Source organism: Nylanderia fulva, unplaced genomic scaffold (genome assembly GCF_048542155.1).
Source record: "Nylanderia fulva isolate GAGA-0341 unplaced genomic scaffold, ASM4854215v1 Scaffold16, whole genome shotgun sequence".
NCBI lineage: Eukaryota > Metazoa > Arthropoda > Insecta > Hymenoptera > Formicidae > Nylanderia > Nylanderia fulva.
The window spans coordinates 2,852,810-2,874,937 of record NW_028189835.1 but is presented as its reverse complement, the minus strand read 5'-3'; the positions used below and the strand labels follow the sequence as shown (position 1 = coordinate 2,874,937).

The 22,128-nt window shown below is 35.9% G+C and overlaps 1 protein-coding gene across 2 annotated transcripts in view; it reads left to right on the top strand.

Moving 5' to 3' along the window:
• The window catches only part of scrt (scratch), a 29,708-nt gene extending 8,670 nt beyond the window's left edge, over positions 1 to 21,038 (top strand). For both annotated transcript variants that reach the window (XM_029315003.2, XM_085480815.1), the window contains one exon: positions 311 to 21,038. In XM_029315003.2, coding sequence (XP_029170836.1) covers positions 311 to 980 — 670 coding nt within the window. In that variant the 3' untranslated portion in view covers positions 981 to 21,038. The remainder of the gene's footprint in view (positions 1 to 310) is intronic.
• Positions 21,039 to 22,128: the final 1,090 nt, after the last annotated feature.

Sequence of the window (22,128 nt, the reverse complement as noted above, 5' to 3'; positions counted from 1 at the left end):
TAATGTATGGTCTGAATAAGGAAACCAACAAGGATCCTGATAAGGCTTGATGCTCTCGATGGAAAAGCGTGACCGATCTTATTGGGCTTTCACATTAGGACCCTAACAAAGTTAGGAAAAATTAACAGGAGCCTTATCAAAGCTTTAACACAATTTCCACACTGGGAAACTCATAAAATTCTTCCAATACCATATTGTGCCACAATTATCACGATTTTCAATGTAAATTCCAAGAGAAAATTCGATCTGTGTACGTTTGATTAGAACCCAAAACCTCATATCCACGCGATCTGTATCTGTCCCAATATAGCAATACCACCGCAAGCAGCAAGACTGTCGCCTACACCTACGAGGCCTTCTTCGTGTCCGATGGCCGGTCGAAACGTCGCGGAGGTGGCAGCGGAGGAGGCAGCAGCAGCAGCAACAACAGCAACAACGGTGCCGCAGTCCCGGATAAAGAAGCGAGCCAGCCGGACAGGCCCAAGTTCACGTGCACCGAATGCGGCAAGCAATACGCCACCTCGTCGAACCTGTCGCGGCACAAGCAGACCCATCGCAGCCTCGACTCGCAATCGGCCAAGAAGTGCATCCACTGCGGCAAGGCTTACGTCAGTATGCCCGCCCTGGCGATGCACGTGCTCACGCACAAGCTCGCCCACAGCTGCGGCGTATGCGGCAAGATGTTCTCGCGACCCTGGCTGCTGCAGGGTCATCTGCGAAGTCATACTGGGGAGAAGCCGTACGGGTGCGCCCACTGCGGCAAAGCGTTCGCCGATCGCTCAAATCTGCGAGCGCACATGCAGACCCACTCGGCTGATAAGAACTACGAGTGTTCGAGGTGCCACAAGACCTTCGCCCTCAAGTCCTACCTGAACAAGCATCTGGAGTCAGCGTGTCTGCGCGACGAGGAGATCCAGCAGCAGCAGCAGCAACATACCGGTAACAGTGCCACTCAGCAGAACACCAATCGAGGCTTGTAGCAGCGCTTCGAGGAGGGAAACAACGACGTCACGAGGATCGAGGGGTCAAGAAAGAGCTAGCGGTGCCCCGTGATCGCCGCTTGATTGCGAAGAGGCACCAGGATACGAAGAGCGAGGGAAGGGATATAAGGTTTGCCGTAGATTTTAAGTAGAAAAGTGCCAGTAGAGACAGAAATGAGAGAAAGAAAGAGAGCGAGAGAGAAGAAAGAGAGAGAGAGAGAGAGAGAGAGAGAGAGAGAGAAAGATGGAAAAGAAAGAATGATGTGAGTAGAGAGTTAGAAGGAACGAAAGGGAGCAAGAGAGAGGGAGAGCGTGAGTTTATTAATAATGTCTAACATTAATAAAAACGTCCAGTAATGTTAAGTCGTAAATGAAAAAAAAACACGTCGAACGATGACGTCCACACTGCAGAGTCTAGTCACTCTAGTCGATTATATATACCTATTACATTATGATATTATATTATTATATATATATTATAGTATATATATATATATATATATATATATATATTTACTAGCGCGTACGATAGTCCGCGAGCTCGTTACGAAGACATTATTTATTAATACTTAGCTGCCTAAATTTAAAGAAAGAGATGAAACGAAGAGAAAATAAACCGAAAGAGATTTGACAGGATCCATAAATCGCGAATCGCAATCGATAATCGTTGCTGAATCGCTGTGACACCGAGACGCGCGAATGTGATCGACTTGTTTATAATTTGCTGATTCTCATTTTGCAAAGAAAGAATAATATCGCGATTATTTCCAAAATCACGTGAGGATCGATCGATTAAAAATTAACCCATCTCTGCTGTTGCTGGTATCTTCAAGTATCTGCGCGACAACTGATCATTCGGAGTCCATTTCCACGAGTATTAACTATACTATTTAAATAATTATAATAAAATTATATAAAATATAATTAATGACGCAATGTGTCATAAAATCATGGTTGTTCAAAGTTACTCGAAGCTATACTATGTCGAAGCAGAGAAGGGTTAACGCTCGCGTTCAGTGGTTGCGCTTCTTTAAAAATTTCATCGAGTTTAATCCATTGGTGGACATTGGGAGACAGAACGACGAAAGCTATGACTGATCGATAAGCGCAATAACCGCGCAGCGACTGGTTCGGAGTTACGGACACGTCATCCTTCGACCTCAAAGATAAAGGTCGAACCAAGTATTTTTGGAGATTCTGAGAGGGTATACATCAAACTGAAAAACTTTATGCTTTTATATAGCATATCCTCTCTTTTGCAATTGTTTTTTTTTTTTTTTTTATCAAAGTCTACACCTGCGTGTCTCGCACGATTATGCGATTTACGACGACACGATTATGTCGAATCGACGACGAATATATAACGCGGGGAAAATACGCGGTCTCTCGCGATCGATCGACCGATCGATCGATCGATCGCGGACGCGAAAACGCGCGTTCGGCATCGCATTATATTAAACGGATCCTCACAACGTACTTAGAGCAAATTCGAGTAATAGACGCGTGTAACACATTGTTATACAACACATATTTTATAGAGGCAATATAAGAAAAAATAAATAAATAAATAAATAAATATGACGCGACAAGTACGGTCAAAGCAATGTTTCGACACAACGAATTATATAATTATACGTATAGAGGCAAACATCGAAGTTTAACCAAGTTTCGAGCAAGATGATGTGCTTAGGCATGATGGAGAACGATCGCCCGATCCACACCTCCCTCTCGTATTAATTAACTTTGATGCTCAGAAAACTTCTAACTAAGTCGAATCAATATTTTATTTAAAGTAGTAAGTAGTTTGTTTTATAATTTTTGTAATTTTTGAAATTGTATTCTCCATTACGTTCTTAATTTTATTATATTTCTGTGGACTCTTACATTCCTGTATTCGCATAAAAATAATAATATAAATTCGTTTATTGATATTAAATCAGAATATTCAGAGAAAATTAATTAATTCCACGCGAAACGTTCTACGCAGTTTATATGCTGGATTCAATATTTAATCAGGAAAAAAAACCATTAATCACGTTTGCTGATGAATATATTACAATTACATTAGATGCAGATCAATGTATCGAGTTATGTGATCAGAATAAATTTGTTTGTATCGTTTCATAATTGGATCAGCTATATATATGCATCATATAAAATAATAATTATTAATTTCTCGATAACGCGGTTAATTAATTTTTCCACATTTTAAATTGAAATTGGTAGTAAATAGCAACGCGTACATATTTAATCGCGAGAATAAAATTGTTTTCCAATAAGAAAAAGGAGCGATTCGGCGGGGTGTGGATCCGCGCTTTAAAGTCGCGCCCAGCTTTCTAAAAAAATAACAACTAAAGAATTAAAACAATTATAATGGCCGACGAGCATGCGAGCGATCTGCCCGATTTTTTTATTTTTTGCACCGATTATATCGCGAAAAAGCGCGATGACAGCATTTCGCATGTACAGTAGAGAGAATCTCGCCGCCAAAAAAAGAAGGACAGAATAAACAATATTTTTCGCTCGTAGCTCGTTCAATTCGCGAATCGATTCTTAGGATCGACCAGCAATGCTTGACGCGCAACGGAGCTTTGTTCTATTTTTCCTTTCCTTTTCTTTTATTGAATTCTATCTCGCGCGCGCGGCACTAACCATCGATAATTAATTAATACGCGCCACGCTGCTTCTAATGCGTGTATACATATAAATAATATGCGGCTTTAGAAAGCAATAAACGATTAAGCAATAATAACTTATTCGCGTAGCGCACACAACGAAAATCCGCAATATTGCGCGTCAAATCGCGCACTTGACTCGCATACATATGTATATCTCGTATATTACGTCCTTTTGTTGTTTCATTTGTACTTGTACTCTCGCTGCTTCGTTCGTTTACTTATTATTCATTTATGTACTCCTGCGTTCTCTGCGCTTATTTATTTGTATACATCGAAATGCCGTTTTCAATAGTCGCTATATAATTATTCTTAGTTCGAATGTGTAATTATTTATATTTATTATTATTGACGGTTTGTGTCAAGATATTGAAATATAGAATGAGAATGTGAGAATAGATGAACGCGCATAAAAAGTATACACGATTCCTAAAGATGTGCAAAGAGTTTTTTTGTGCATTATCTCTCAGATTTGTGATTCGAGCCAATTTGTTGTGATATCTTGGCAAGCTGTCATATATTTTTAGCATTAATATTATTCCATAATTATTATTATTTTATATTATATATTATTTATTTTTATTTATTATATCAGCATTATTATTATTGTGCTAGTACAACGATTCGATACAACGATCGATATCCATATGTTACAAGCATATAAAAAGCTAAAAACATGTGCAATTTCCATTTTAATTTGTAAGTGGAAAACGCCAGCATTCCGTGCGATAAGCTACTTTACTTAAGGTAGTGTCTCGCGTGTATAGTTATTAGTCGATACACTTAAACTTCCGGATCGTGGTAATATATATATATGCATATAGCATACATTTATATAAATATATATTATAATACTCAAACACAAAACGTCCCTTCGCTGGAGGTTAGAGATGCAAAATCTTGGAGCAATTCTAGACGTTTTACTAAAGAAAAAAAAATGACAGCTGACTCAAGTAAAATTTAAAAAATGACCATCTTCTACAGAAATCCAATACGCGTGTTTGTCTATTTTTAGTCTACTTAAAAATTATTTTTTTATCAATTTTATTATCTCTTTCAACGAAACAATACAAAAAAAAAATACAAACACATAAAGAATCATGCCACTTAATTCGTGGCATTTTGCAAATTATTTACTATACCTATCTGGCTAATCCTACAGACCGATTTATATAATTTTAATGTAAATTATTATTTGAATTTCGAACAGTTTCGAAATCTAATAAGCCACCGGTCGTGGGACACTCTGTATATAGTCACAATTTCATAGCTCGAGCGTGTATAGAGATAGAGTGCTCGTCAGACTTAAATGCTATTTATGAAAAAAGAAACCGGAGAGCTTTAAAAGGGAGGCTACGATCGAAAGGGAGCATATCCACTTTGTTTGTCGCACGATTCGCGCGTAGAAAATCGAACAACGCCGTAAAACGCCGATTAAAGAAGAGCAAGTCGGTGGACTATAAGTCGTGATTAGCGAGGGTTCGTTGTGGGAATTGCGCCGGTTCGTTAGACAGTCATCTAGTCAATTTCTTTCCTCGTTGCACGAATGATTGTTACTCGATAAGAGAAGCAGAGTCACGCGCCCGCTGCCGGGAAAAAAACTTATATTCCCGACGATTTATTTTTTTAACCCATTTTAAGGATAGCAATTATATATGACTATAGAATTGTGAAATTTGTAGAGAGAGAGAGAGAGAGAGAGAGAGAGAGAGAGAGAGAGAAGAGAGAAGAGAGAGAGAGAGAGACAAATTAAAGGATTTATTAAAATTACAAATTCCCTTCCCTCTTCGCCCTTTTCAAACGAGACAATGCGATGTGTAATGAACGCTACATAATTTAAATTTATAATTATAGAAAAAAAGAATGAGAGAGAAAAAATTTTCCTACTATTCAATTCCTATCTTTCTCTTACTGTCACTAAATTCTGCACAGTATAGATATTGATTTGGCAACATGATTTGCAAAATTATTATATCTATGCGATCTTTAAACACACAAACATTACCAAGTACTCAGAAGTACTGTATCTTTCTATGATCTCAGACTATCATCTTTCGGAAGATGCGACGTTCCAAAAACATCGTCGTACTTTGCGTATTTTTCCTTTCGCGAATACATGTCATTGCCTTAAAATGCCAACAACAGGGCGGCTACTCCTATAGCGAATTTCTCGGGCCTCGCCGATAGCGTTTAAAGTCGAGGAACCGTCTCGATTCATGAAGCTCAACCATGTTATCGTAAAATCGATGTTACTTAGAGGTGCTCAAAGAAGTGTGTACAAAAACGAACAAAGGAATATAGATAAACCGTATTAAATTGGACGGTATATTTATTGATAACGAAAGAAAGAGAGAGAGAGAGAGGCGAATATATTTAGCGCAATAGGGGCTCTATATATATCGGACGTAGAAGAGGAAAATAAATTGCGTCTCTCGTAGCCGATGTTGTATGTACATAATCCCAATCTTACTCTTGCACTCCTTAATCGCGGGATTATAGTGATACATAAGACGTATAAGTTCTCTTCTATACTGCTATATTATACTGCTATATTATACTGCTATATTATATCGAGACATAAAACGCGATTGGTCGCGGGAAGAGCTGCCCTCCTCGCAAAAAGTGCACCGTCGATGCGCGAATATATAAGATTCTCTTTCATTTCGGCCGAAATAAAAAGGATAATTTCACTTGATTGACGATTCACCATGTGACGGGCATCATTTATCGATTTATAGAATAATTTTGCTGTTGAAAATTTCCCTCGAATACTTCTTCTTCGTTATTATATGTATTATCGAAGATATCTTAGTCATTTTTGCATAAGATTAAATTTTTCCTGCCTAAAGTTTCGACTTTTCATTAATCAAATTTATCCGTCAATGGCGCGCAAAAGCTCAAGACATTTTTCTCGCTTATCGTGACGGTGTGATACGCGAGTAATGCATGAATAATAAATAATCGCAGGCATCGTTGCGTAACATGAGAGACCACCTAAAGTTATATTTATATACTCGATATATATATATATATAATATTATGCATTATATATAAATAATAAAATGTACATTTAAATAAAACGTAACGATAACGTAATTAGCAGTCCACGTACTAATTAATCTAATATCGCCTGATATCGTCTTTAATAATTAGGGCATCGTTGCGAAATAATGATAGCTCGGCGAGGAATAAAAAAATAAGCTCTTCTCGCGATCGAAACCTCGAATCCTTCTACTTTCCGCTTCGATCTTGGAAACTCGGCTCCCAACAAGGAAAGTCCTCTCACGTAACGTGTGCTCGACAATGAGTCGAGGTCAGAATCAACAAGGTCGAAGTGCGCACTCTTCGTGACAGGCAACTTCAGGTGACAGGACTATGAAAGCGCGCGTGGGCGGGTACTTTTGCGCGATTAACGTCATCAACGGAGATTCTTCTACGCATGCAAAGGCCTGGTCTTAAATAGAGTCGTAAGTCGTAAGAAATTGGACAAATCACAGTTAATAATTTCAAATATAATCAACCGTGATTGGTCAATTTAATTTAATTTCTTACGACTCTATTGTAGACCAGGCCTGTCGCAGCATATATATATGTACACATACACATACATGTACACAGGACATAATATACACGATAATCATCTCTTCAAAGACTACTAAGAATTCTTCTCATGGGCGTCAGCAGAGGGGGCATTTGCCCCTTTTGGAATCGGTAAAAAAAATTAAGCGTCTGATGAAGAAACACTAGAATTTATTTGCAATTTTATATAATATAAAAATATAAAAATAAAATAATGAAAAAATTGAATTTAAAAAATGAAGAAAGAATAATGATAAGAAACAAAAAAATTATAATCATGCCCCTCCTCCAGGAAAAAATCCTGCGGACGCCCATGGTTCTTCTACTCTCCTATCTCTCGAGGATCCTTGCACCTTCGTGGTTTTAAGGTAAAATTGAGGAAATTTCGGTACAATCTAATTAACAAGCTCGTCGCCGTGAAAATGGCCGCGTCTTTGCCGTCTGCGCGTCCCTTTTGTTTAATTACGTGTGTCTCTGAATCCGACGATTCGCCGTATTCTTTATCGACCTGATATCCAAACCTGCCGTTTAATTTCGCCGTAATACGAATTAAAGCGAATCCGGCCGCGCTCGGCCTGTAAAACCCAAACGTTGTTTTTAATTCACTCGCATGCACGTACGAGGCGAATTCGCGCCCGCGTCATTTTGTTTTAATCTATCTTTGATTTAACTTTAATTTAGCTCGCACACACAGTTCGCGACCGTCATTTCGCTCCAATTTATCTTTGATTTAATTGCAATATCCGACCGCGCCGCGCGCTTGACCGTCGTTTTATTTCAATTTATTTTTGATTTAATTGCGATTTCCGTCCGCGCCGTTATTTCGTTTTAATTTCGCAAGCGACGTCCAAATTCCTTCTCGCCACCTAACTCCGGTTGCGTCGTACGACGGCGCGTTTTTCGCGCGCGGAAAATCGAATCTATCGAGAATATAGAATTTTCATCCGGAGCTGCAAAATCGCACGTGACGGATCACGCTTATCGCGGTCGAAGCTTGAGGGCCAAATCGGATTGTGTAATGAAAAATTCGCGGAAAAAATGGAGTGGAAAAAAGTGTGACGTTATTATCCTTCACCCCTTCCCTTCCCGACGCGACCGGGTTTTTTCATCCCTCGGAAAGAAGAACGCGATTCGCGCAGACACACGTCCGTCGATTCGATTTCATATCGCGATTGCATCGCGGCTGATCGATACGCGGCCGCGAGTATACAATTCCCGCTAATTGGCGACGACAGCTTGCGTCATTTTTTCAAGATACGCACTGAAAAATATTGTTTTCTATACTAAAAACAAATTTGTTGACTTGACTAAACCTTTCAACTAAATATTATTTTGTTAATTGAATAATCTATAAAAATATTTAAATTAAATATAACATATTAAATCCAACAAAACGCGTATATTTGACTTAAATATTAATATATGTTGATTTCACGAAATAGTAATTTAGTTGAAAAGTTTAGTCAAATTAATACATTTTTTTTAATGCTTTCTCTTAAATTAAAAATATACTCTTAATTTTCTTTTTGCGACTTCAATTCCGCAGGAAATAAATATAATAAATTTAAAAGAAATTAATAAAATAAAATAATTAAAATTATTCTAATAAATTTATAATAAATTTCGCCGTCGTCGCCTATTTGCGAAAGAGAAGACGCGAAAATTTTCACGGGGCGCGAGAAATGTCGACTTTCCATCATTTTCCACGTATATAATATATAACTCTGGTTCTTTTCTGCAGACTTCGGATTTCTCTCTCGGCGCGCGCGACGCGACAAGATTCTCCTCTCGGATATTAAGATAAACTGTGTTAGACACAGACCAGATAAAAACGATGCGTCACGCATTTCGTAATTCCTTCCAGCGAGAGCCTTGACAATTTTTTAAACCGTTTGCTAGTTGCCTTAGGCATAAGTGAGAAGTGAATGAAAAAGCAAAAAAAAAAAGATTAAGAAAGAAACGGAGAGCTAGAGAGAGATAGTGAAAAAACGATCTCGGGCCTGAAATTACGTTCTATATATATATCTATATATCCTGCAGTCTTGATTGTCAGTTTTTACGACACTGTAAATCGACCGAAAGAGCAAACGAGTCTAATTGTTCGTTCGGCTTGCTAAAAGACGAAAAATCGTTAATTACAAAAGCAGTCGCTCGGTTCAAATTCGTTTCACTACAACAATTGATCTAGGATTGAAAAAAAAAGGACCGTCTACATCTGGGAGATTAATAATGAAACTGTCCTTCAACACAAGATTATTCAAGAGCCTGTGTTGAAATTTGTATGTCGAAAAAAAAACGTAATCGTAATTCAAACGACAGATATATGATCGAGTTCCTTTTAAAGGGTAAATTAAATATTTCATATACGAACAGCACAAATATTATAGTTTTACGGCGACCAAACTACGACTAAAAGTAAGCAAATTCGAGTTATAGAACTTGTTGGATTGATATTTAAAAAATTCCTCGATTTCTTTTTGACTTTAAATATACGATACGGAGTACAAGTATAGATATTGCATTAAATCATTAATTATGTTCGGTACCGTAACGAAAGCATAGGATATTAAGCAACATTTCAATATGTGTTAATCATTTCGCGATTATTTGCAAAAATCGCAACGCTGCCGCGTTGGAATAGATTAAAACATTAATACATGTTATATGATAATTTACATCGCAATATCACTATCATCTATCAATGCCGCTATGATATATGATTATCATATTTACGCTGATGTTTCACAAAATCGCATACAATCGGACAGGATTGAATAGCAAGAGATGAATATAGATCGAACGATTTTGACGTAGCGGCAAAATGTGCTAACATCGAGGTCCAATTTATAATCCATAATAGGGATGCTTACATTAATACGGTATCAAAATACTACTACCATGCTTTTCTCTTCGATACTTTGCGATATAATATCATTCGTGATAATACAAATCTGCAAAAAAATGAAATTAATGAACATCGATAAAGTGTAAAAAGTATAACGCGTAGAATAATTAGTTTTAACTACTACACACTAGCATTTTATTAGCTATTATATATACGTAACATTATTATAAAAAAGAATATATATACATATATATATTCGAGAAATAAATTTATGCGGGTCTTTTCTGTTTTTCAAAATAATAATAATTAATTATAATTATCCAACGAAAATACTCAACTTTAGCAATAATATAATATTATTGAAGTATCGTAAGCATCCTTAAACAGATGTATCAACTTCATGCGCGTTCGAGTTTTAAAAGATCCCGGAGATATCTTAGATTCTTCTCCAATAAAATAAGAGATGCGCTTAACAGCACGACACTTAGAGATCGATGTGTTCAAAACCTAGTTCTAACGTTAAATACACACCAAATATATCGGACTCCTTTACTGATCGAGTCAAAAGAGAAGAAAACCACAAGTCAATAAAACGAGTCATCCTTATCGATCCCTTAAAAATTCTAGAAATTGAGAAGCTCCTGCTTACACAATAATAATTTATGTAAACTGTCAAACTAATATCTGGAAGTGGCTCAAAAAAAACAAAAAAAAAAAAAAAAAAAAAAACAAAAATCATGACGACGTTGCGGTGAGAAAATGAATGTATGAATTATAGATTGTTATTTTTGCACATCAGTTTTTCGGACGAGCTCAAGAGTTGCTTGGTATATGAAAGACGAAAAGATCGACTCTTACTCGGCTTTTATTATTCAGCGATTCGTCAATTAATGTCCAGCGACATGTCTCTCATTTATAAGTACTGAGAAAGAAACTATACCAGAGTATACAGATAAGTCTATCATGTATTGCGGCGAGTCATATATATATATATATATATATATATATATATATATATGATTACACGCTGAAATATGAATGTCACGATTGCGCAAATCCCCGCTGATTATATGATCGTTATGACACTTCCGGTTGCGGTCACGATTGGGAGAGCGGAGAAAGATTGAAAAAGAAGATCTGATTTTTGTTCACACGGGGAGTGAAAGCGCGCGAAGCGCCGGGAAAAATCGAAAGTCAAAGAAATCGCGATAATTAAGCCCGCCGTTTAATCAGCATTTCTATACGCGCCAAACGAATACGAATAAAAGCGAGAAACATTTGTGTATCGCACACGGGGCTTTACTATACACACGAGGATGCGTTTCACGACGCGCGATGCATTATATATCTAGTAAGTATATGCAGTACTTACGTATAGATATACGTACATACATATATGTATGTATGTATATATTATTAGGGAATCACATAAACACACTCGAATATACATCAGACGATTACATACACACATACATACACGTATACATATATTAAGACGACTCTCTTTCGACTATAAAATAATGATATCGTTATATTAATATTATTATTAGCATCGGCTTCAGTCTCGCATCCCGCGTTTTTCTTTCTACCACATATAAGGATATATGTACATAAATATATATATATATATATATATATACCATATATATATATAGACGATACACACAACAATGTCACGAGTACTAGAACGTAGCGGATATAAAGGAATATTTAAACGAAACCAGCACTCTTTAAAGCATATTGTATAAGCGCAGGCAGGATGAAGTAAAATATTATAAATAATGTTATACTGGCGAGAGCTGGGGACCCAGTCGGGCCAATATTCGATAAATATCGGCGTGAAAGTCTCAATCAAATTCACTTTTTCTTCGATAGGTACGACACACATCGTATATATTTATATGAGAGGCCAGCGTCCATTTCTACAAACACACACACACACAGTTTTTATTCCTATGTGGACGTGCCGCAAATGTCAAAACAGAGCTCTTGTTCCGTGCCTGAACCTTTCCAAGTTTCGTTCATTGATCGTGTGTGTAATTATTATTACTTAAATGATGTTGCAAGTAGTGTGCATGTCAAATCATTCTCTCAAGTTAAATTCCTCAAGTTTTATTTATTAATTGCTCGAAAAAATTTACGACTAATCCGTCAAACTGGATAAATCGTGTTAGAAAAATTTATTTTTTCTCGGGCAAATTTTATATTTTGCATCCAAATCTTACAATTAATCTTAATTTCTTTTTTATATTTCTTATATATTTATATCAGATTTGACTTGCTGGTTGAGAATGCATCAGAATATTAAGAATGTCTACAATAGTATGACTGGAAAGACATTGTACATTGTGCAATATTATAATATATCGATATTCAAGATATCGTGATACATAACATTAAGAAAGATTGCAGCTATATTTCAGACACGTAGCATTCAATAAAGAATAAATGGAATATCAATAATTGTTACATCGAAGTTGAAGGTTGATTGAATATCGACAAATTGCACGCGAATTTTATAGGCAATGTCGTATTTTTGTTGGTGTCATTAGCAATTAATATAAATAAACCGATTGAAAACTTTGAATTCATCTAATATTTCAATATTTCGATTCCAATAAATTTGTTGGAAATAAAAATAGAAAATTTGTTCAGAAAGCTAATAATTAAATTGCAGATGTTTATAACTTTCTGTAATATTTACTAATTGATCAGAAAAAAATTTCAGAAACTGGGAAAAGTTATGCGCGGACAAGCAAAGCGATTAATCATAAATATGAATATAATAATAAACTCCATACAAGTTTCTGTCGGAACGTATGCGAAACGTTAAAAAACACGATAGAAAATGGAAACATCTTTTACGGTGGATTAAGCTCACCAAAAGCGCATTCGTTAAATCCAGCACTTCGTATCGAGAGAAACTTTAAGTAGATAATGGACGCTTAAGCCGATCAAAGTTTTGTACAGCCGGAAACTGTGAAGTATTTACAAAAGTTTTCGGAGTTTATTTTCATTAAAAAAAAAAAAGAACGAAAGAAAGAGTAAAGAATATATTTTCCCCGAACGATTCGATCGTTTTAATTACGGCGATTTTGCGACGAAGTTTGCCGTACTTAATTTCCAATACAAGCGCATCGACGAAAAACACTAAGCAAACTTTTTATCCGGACGGATCGAAAGGAGCTTTTTTTCAATTTAACGCGAGAGTTTCAAATTAATAAGAAAAACACACACACCATACCGAGCGAATCGCGTATCTTAACTCAAGAGCAATAACGAAATCGATGGAATGATAATTAGTCGAAAATAATTAGTCGCGACTATACTTGTTGATAGCGGGTATATAGCGCCGGGTCAATAATAATAAATATTTGATAATGTCTCGGCTGTTTTTTCGAATTTCCCTTTCCGATGAATCATGCCGATGATGAGAAACGCAGAATAAAACCCTCTTTTTGATATTTCAGGACGCGCGCGAGTGAGTAATTGAGAAACTTATTAACGATTCATCTCTCGTATCTCTAGTAGAAGAGCGACGCGTTCTAACGATCGCTCGAGAATCAGGGCAAAGCAATACTCCATCTAGCATAATTTTACGTGTAATGTCCAAACGAAATGTACAAATATTTGAGCCAATCCAAGCGCGGATTTTCGATGTTCGGCTATCTCGGATTACTTTCGCGATTACTCATGGTGATTCGCAATTAATTCGACGGCGCGAGACGGCAGTTCGATGAAAGATCGATATACACGAAAACACATGGTGTGGAAACCAACCAATATAGTCACTTTCAACCTTAATACGTTTATGATATAAAATAAATAAGTAATCAGGAGGGAAAGAATTTTCACAAAATTTTACGAAAAGCAAATCGTAAAATCTCTTATAAATAGATGACTTTTACTAATATATTTACTAGTATTCGCTAGCTTATCGAGCTAAAATAAGCATAAGTTTCTGAGAAAGAGAGGGAATATGATTTAATAATAAAGTTTAATATAAACGGAAGGAAGCAGTTGGATGCGCCGTGGAATTATTGTGCAATTACGAATTCCATGCGAATTTTTCATTGTTTTCACGAAAGACGTGGCGAATACGATCGAGGAGATCGAGATCGAGATCGGGATCGAGAAAGAGTCGAGAGCACGAGAGAAGCAAACTCGCTCAAGGATGTAAACGAGTCAATATCGAGTCAATAAAATCTTAGTAAGCGAAAATAAAATCTATCGACTACAAATAGTGATATTAAGTACAAAGAAGGAGCGATTCACGCGAAAGAACCAGCTTCCGATCTCGAGATCCTCCATCGATTCGCGCGCTCGTCCGACACAAGAGAGAGAGAAGTGAAGGGAATAAATAAATAAATAAATAAATAAAAATAAAAAGCCGCGCACTTTCGGGATGCCTTAATAAAGCGAAAGCCGAAAAAATTCGAGCTCGATTTCCAAAGTGTCCGGGGGACGATCGGGAGGGATGACGTTATAATGTTGCGTATAAGTTAGGTGGTTAATTAAAAAAAAAATAATTAAATAAATAAATAAAAAGGCCGGTTCCTTGGAAATTGTGAGATGATCACTTTTCGTACTTCGTGTCGTGGAAATGTCTTCTACACCTAACCTGTCGTCGTTTACTGTGCTATCCACTTTGTCTGTTAATGCTAAATACACGCGTGTCTCTTTTGCTGCGTATATGTGTGTGTGTGTGCATGTGTATATCTGTATACGTGCTAATAAAATAAACGGCTTGTTGGTTGTCCGAAAGGCGCATAATTAAAAGGACGATTTGTCTGTCGTTGAAATGATATAATATACGCGCTCGTATATACACGCGAGGTAATGCACTTACGGGATCGTTAATGAACGGCCGTTTCAATCCACTTTGAAAATGACCATCAAACGATGGAATAAATAAACGACCGAATCGATAGTCTAATTGTGTATGCGTGTACGCCAAAGGGAATTACAATATATACTTGTAATTGAGTTACCTCGCGTGAGAGACGCGATCAGAATTCGTATCCTATTATTGAAGCCCGGTTCCGCTACGTGAATTCGAACTGGATTTGCAAAGGGAATTAATCACGCCTTCAAATTTCACGTTAAATTCGACGAATTTGATATTTTTTTTAAAAAATATTTAATTATTTATTTTGTAGAAAATTGATCTTAAAACAGCGTTTTTTCTCTTTTAATAATTATTTCAATGCGGTAATAAAGAATCGTTATCATTTTTTTTTCTTTTAGACGATATAACAATAAACTCGGCGAAAAATATTTGCAAATGCAAGACGATATTTTGAATGCGTGTGGAACCGGGCAGAAAAACTTTCTCTGTCTATTGCAATATAACTTTATATCGACGCCAGTCTTTTCTTCCCTTTTTCATCTTCTCGACGCTCTTTTCCTGTATTACACAACGGAAGCTCAGAGTCCATGTTAATCCAATTAAACGTGATCTTAAATCGTTGTTAGTGATAAGTAACGGGAAGGAGATACAACGATAAAACGAAAGCAACAAATTCTACAGAGTGAGATTGTTCCCTATGTAAAGGGGACAGAGGAGTGAGAGAGAGAGAGAAAGGGAGATAGCAAGAATGAAAGAGAGAAAAAAGAATGAAAGAGAGAGAGAGAGAAAGAGAATGAAAGATTGAGGAGAAGAAACAGAGAAAAAGTGCCTATACGCCAGTAAATTATTGTTTAGCGTGTTTAATGCGTTTACATGCAGAGTACGGGCAGTGTCAATTACAGGTTTGAAGGAACTGAAAAAGCAAATAATGTTGAGATAAAAGCAATAATACGGCTCCCTAATGTAATAAAACGGCAAATCTCATCGACGGTAATGCGATTCTCAATTATCATTGTCCCTTTGTTATCGACGACGAAACCAATAATTACTGCTTGTTGAACGGCATGGAAAAAAATTTACCAAGTAACGAGGACGGTCCCTGAGCGCTTAATGTGCGGTTTAATGCAAAATGAGACTCCACCTCGAGAAATTCTTCTTTCTTGCAGAAAACATCATTTCGTTTCGTGACATAAATATTTCATAATATCTCAACCCATGGGCGTCCGTAGGGAAAGGCTCCTCCTTGAAATTAGTAAAAAAGTCAACAGGGTGTCCAGCAGACTCAATAAAAAAAATCTCTGACTTTTTCAAATTTTCTAAGACCAGAAATTAATTTTTTCCCTGACTTTTTAGTATTAGTTTTTCCAAATATATATATATAATTTGCATATATCTATATGATAAATCAATTAAATGTTAAATCACGAAATCCTTGAAATATTTTTGTCAACAATGAAAAGATTCGGAAGTTAAAAAAACCAAAATTTAAATCAATTGTACAATCTGCATTATGTACGATTTATTATATTATATCAAATTTTTCAGTTTTATCTCTATTAAACACATTGAAATAAAATAACACGACGATGAAAATATAAATTAACAAACAGCTGTAGATGAATCGATTTTTAACAACACAGAAAATTAACGTGCTGGGAGTCAAGGAAAAGTTTATATTTATTTAATAAAAAATTTCAAATGATTGAGACAAATGTAGAATAATGTAAAAAAATCCGGATAAATATTAAAATTTCCTGATTTTTCCTTGACAATGCCCGGTTTTCCAGATTTCCCTGACCGCTAGACACCCTGATTAAGCATTTGTTCTTCTTGTAAATAAATCCTGGAATTTACTTGCAATTTTATTTAATATAAAAATATTAAAATAACGAAATAATAAAAAAATTTGGAAAAAAAATAAGAAACAAAAAACTTTATTCTTTGCATATTTATGCAATTGTGCAATAACATTTCGCGTAACTTAAGATCATGAAAGACTATATATCGATTGCAAATATTATTTCTGCGTTTCGTTCATTTTTCCGTATTTGTCAGCGTATCACGAAAGATCATACAGGAATCTCGTATATTTATAAAAGAAATTCGGATATGAAATCTGGTCTCAGCGGGATCGTCCTCGGTTGATAGCGAAAAACAAAAACGGCCGCGACACTTTCAGGATGTATGTGATATAAGGTGAACCTTTTACCTTACCTATAACGCGCATATATAGATATTGATACTGTACGTATTGTGATAGAGCAAGTTGTCCGTAATATAAACCCACCCCGAAAAAAAATAAAAAAAAAAAAAGAACGAGAATTGATCTCGTTTCGAGCGATCCTGCATCCCTCTCCGCCCTTTCCCATCCCGAGTACGACTGATATTTACAGGATATTGTTCCAATTGGATGCTCCCAAGGAAGCCGGGGTATTCAAAAGCAATAACTTCGTAGACGGTCGCGCGTCCTCGACGAGGTGCGCGTCCGATATATAATATAATAATTAATTAAAGAAAGAGAGAAAGAGAGAGAAAATGTAGGAGAATGAGAGAGAGAGAGAGAGAGAACGAGAGAATGGGAAATATAAATCAACGAATTTTTAATTCGCAATAGTTTAAGCCTAAGCAATGACGTAACCGATCTCACGATTATATATTACGTACACAAGCTATATAAACGATCGGATTAGCGAAATGTGTAAAACAGAAGAGACGAAATAAAATAGATCGCATATAAGAGAGAAGCAGAATGAGAGTCAAACAACGCTTGTAAAATGCTACAGATCACTTTTAGAGTGCGAAGGTATTAAATAAAAAAAATTAAATTAAATTAAAAATATAGCGTCGCGTGAGAAAGGTGTGTTGTTCTTTTAATTTCGCGAAGAGTGAAACGGAAATGACACGCGCAGTTTCGTCGGAAACAGATGCGAGACAGAAAATTAAATGAAAGAAATCACACAAGAAACGGAAAGAGACGGTAAAGAAATGTTCGCCAGTGTATATGTGGAAGAATGAAAGTGCGCGCACGTGTATGTGTGTGTGTATGTGTGTGTGTGGGAGCCGCACACAGGTATCTATATTTTGTAGTTTTTACTTAAGAGTGCAGTGCACATACACACACATATGCAAAACACATATATAAAGTTAACTATATTTATAAAGCTACGTTAACGCGCGGTTATAATTATTATCTCGACGAAATTATATCGAATTAACTATAAAATAGAACAGCGTCATCAAGTTAATCACGATTAATCGCGCGTGTGAGCGAATAAAAGAGCGAAAGAGAGTGCATGTATGTACTTTAGCCGCTATTGTATAGTGCATTTCGACAGAAAGTTGCGGATTGAGAATTACGATCATTATACACTATATACGGTTATCATTATATACAATGATAACGGCGATTAACGAAATTATTATTATTACACAATTATTATTATTATTATTATTATTATTATAAACTACTCCTACTCTATTATGATTACTTATATTACTTAGTAAGGAGAAAACTACCAATAAAATATACCTTGCATGATTACGTAGGGCTATACTGCCGCCGAAGCAATACAAAGAGCAATATAGAGTTAAAGCGAGCGTAATTAACGGCGTAAAAAAAGGTACTAAAGGTAAATTATATTATACCGATAATGCAAAAAAAATAATAATTCGTAGATAAAACATACACACATTATCTACACTGTGCATGCGACATTATATACTCGACGCACATGGAGAAAAAAAATACACACGTATATACACTTATACACTTATATACATGACATATACATAAAAAAAAAAAAAACACGCATATACCTACACGTACACGCATTACACAGACATTATGTATGGCCCTTAACTTATTCTGACCGTAGTGCTAATTGTACTTAGCATTTACGTAGATGACACTAATTGCCTAGAGATCGACCAGCCTGGCTGGCATTAATTATTGCCGATCGAGACTATACTTTCGACGGGAATAACACGTCGGCGCGTTTAGCACGTAGAAAGCGACGATAATAAACATTCCAGACGATTGTATTTCGCCTCCGAGGTAGTGATATAGAGTTATCGTAGATTGCTAATGTATTTCACTCGGTGCCTGTGACAGCTGGGATCGCTATTTAATGCTTGTCAAGAAGTGTGTTCGGTTCTTTCCGATTCAAAAATTCAACAAGTTTGAATAAAGGAACGAAAAACATGAACGCCGCAAATTTGCGCTATTTCTCGCTCAAATTCTCTCGTGCACAAATCTTGGCTTTGAATCAACATCACTCATTCGAGTCCTAAATGTCACAATTGGGACATTGAATTAAACTCAATCGACATTGCACAGCGAAAGCGCATTTTTGACTCTGTTGTATGGAAATCGATTTAAGGAGATCCTAAACGTCCTTGAGAAGTCTGTGATTTCCGTCCTGTTTTATCGATAAAATGTAAGATCAGATAAACTAAGGATTGTTTTTTACCCGAAATTAGAGCGCTTTGCCCTTTGTTAATATTAATACTTTAATTTGTACAGGAAAAAGAAACTTATCAATCTGTCTATAGTCTCGTATATCTTGATTACAGAATTATGAATTCTTAGAATTCCTATACAAATTAAAGTATTAATATTAACAAAGGGCGAAGCGTTCCAATTTTGGATAAAAAACAATCCGTATAACCAATAAATAGATTTACAGCTGAATCTGACCCCACATTTTGTCGATAAAACAGGAATGAAACTTAGGATCCCTTTAATCAGATATATATTATTGTTACTGCAGATTTAATGAAGAGATGTAAAATAGACGAGAATAATAAGAGAAGTCTTGCAACTCTTGTAACTTTGAATACCATCGGCGTGAACCTCGATCTCTCGTAGTTCTAATTTAATTGCCGCGAATGACAGTAAATCGATAATACCCGAGAAAAGTTAATCTCGCGCCGATAGGCTTCGATAATGGAAGATTCGAAATTATTTAGTCCCTTTTAAGAAGATATACTACGACTTACTTACTGCGTCGCGAAATCCGCGCAAATCTTTAATGAAACACGCTCCTCCGATTCAGCAAAAGTTCTGCGATCGCTTGTGACGAGAGTGCGAACGTAAATATCAGAATATATAAATTATTCACGATATATAATATATCAAAGAGAGTCGATAAATTTTCAGCTCCGTTGAGGAAATCCGATCTTCGTCAAAGCGATATTTTCGTTCGATGCTCAACGACATCAATCATCGATTCATATCCTACAATGAAGCGTTAAACTCCATCTCTGGCTCCCCTTTTAATTCGTATATTTATCGATCGCGCGGAGGATCGCGATATTACAATCGCAAGCAATCGCATTTAGCGCTAAATGTACAGGATATGGATCGCGGACCCGTTATCTTTTACGGGGTAATTTAGTTATACGCATTAATTCGAAATCCTCGTCGATTGAACCAAGCTGTTCATGGGTACCAGCTGGAACACGTAGTATTAGCACGGTGTGAAAAAAAATGATAGTGACGCTAGATGAATTAGCTTTAAGCTTCTTTCTCGCTAAGAGAGAACCTATTATTATAACGAATATTTACATACATTTGTATTATTTGTAAACTAGCGCTAATACAAAACTCCAATTGTGCATCGACAAGACGCGACACAAGACCTGAAGATCCATCCCGCCCTATCTCCCGTTCTCCTCATCAATCTTCCTCGGTCATTTCCCACCCTCAAGCCCAAAACTCTTACCCTCTGCCCAAATTCTCTGTAAACCCTCGTCTTTTATCGTCTGGCTCGTGCTCTAACGGCCGCTCTTTTTTGTAAAACTAGTTTGATTTCTTCGTTCCGAGATCTCTGTAATCTTGCTCTATAACGTTTCGTCTATATATCTCTCTGTATATCGGGCCCTTTCTCCAATTGAAGAAGGAAAAAGAATAAATAAAAAAAAAGAGGAAGAGACGAAACAAGACCTTACCTATCCCGACATGCTTCTCATAGTGTTGGATGGTAACGTTACAAGACAAAAGGAAAAAAAAAACGTTAATTGAGCATTGTTATCTATGTAATACAACATAGGATGTTTTGTATTATATTTTCATAATAAATAGAAACGTAGAAAAAGACGTATTAACCACACTCGTGTCATTTCTCACTTGATACCCTTCAATCACTCCAAATCCTTATTTTTTTTTCTTTTAATTATTGTCTCTTAAAGTCGTAACCAGGTTTCATTTTATAATAAACTTTTAAATATAATCTAAATTTAAATTATTTATATTTACAAAGTTATAAAATTTACTTAATATTAGATTATAAATTTTTTTAAATTGAGTTAATTAAAAGTAAAAATAATAGCTAAGAAATATATGAGCTCAGAGAATTATTGTACGCAGATAATCATTTATCTTATTGATTACTTTATCTTAAATATTTTTATTTTATTATTCGACGCATGATATAAACTGCCAAAAGTGAATAATCTTTTGATCGTGGCATGTATGAAAAGCAACAAGAAACACGAGCGAGTTAGGAAAACCTGTTACGAGGAACTGCAATCGATTCTGTCATTCCGAGGCGATGGTGAACGCGCAAAACAACAGTGGAGAAAAACAGGCAATATTTTCAACGTGTGCCGAAAGGTTGAATAATGTTTCTCGGAAAGATCGTGGCATTTGTCTAAAAAAAGAAAAAAATAGAGCATAGACGGCTTCTTCTTCAATATTCGAATTTTGACATGTTTTTCCGAGTTGAATGCAGCTGTCCAAACAGACAAAATGTTAATAATTTAGATTATTAAATTTAGTTTCAAGATGAGAGAAAATGCCTACGTTTCCACACGAAAATTCTTTCATTTTACAATATGCAAACTAAAATTTTTTCATTTATAGAACATTAATCGATATTTAGTTGCATTAGCAAAATATTTGCATTTAGATATCAGAAATTATCCAACGATTTAAATAGATATTTTTTTCTTACTACTTAAATATTTAAACAGCAAATACATGAGAAAATGAAAATAGATATCGCGTTTCACTGGCAGATTTCACAAAATATGTCTATCATCGATTCGCGAATTGTATTCTGTTCGAGCGAAAGCCGAAGGAAGGCTTTAGAGAAATAAAACTGGAGCAACGTATTCTAGTTAGAACACATGTATCGAGCTTGATGTTCAGGCACGTATCACTCGATATTCAGGCACGTATTATTGGTTCAAGCTCGAGTG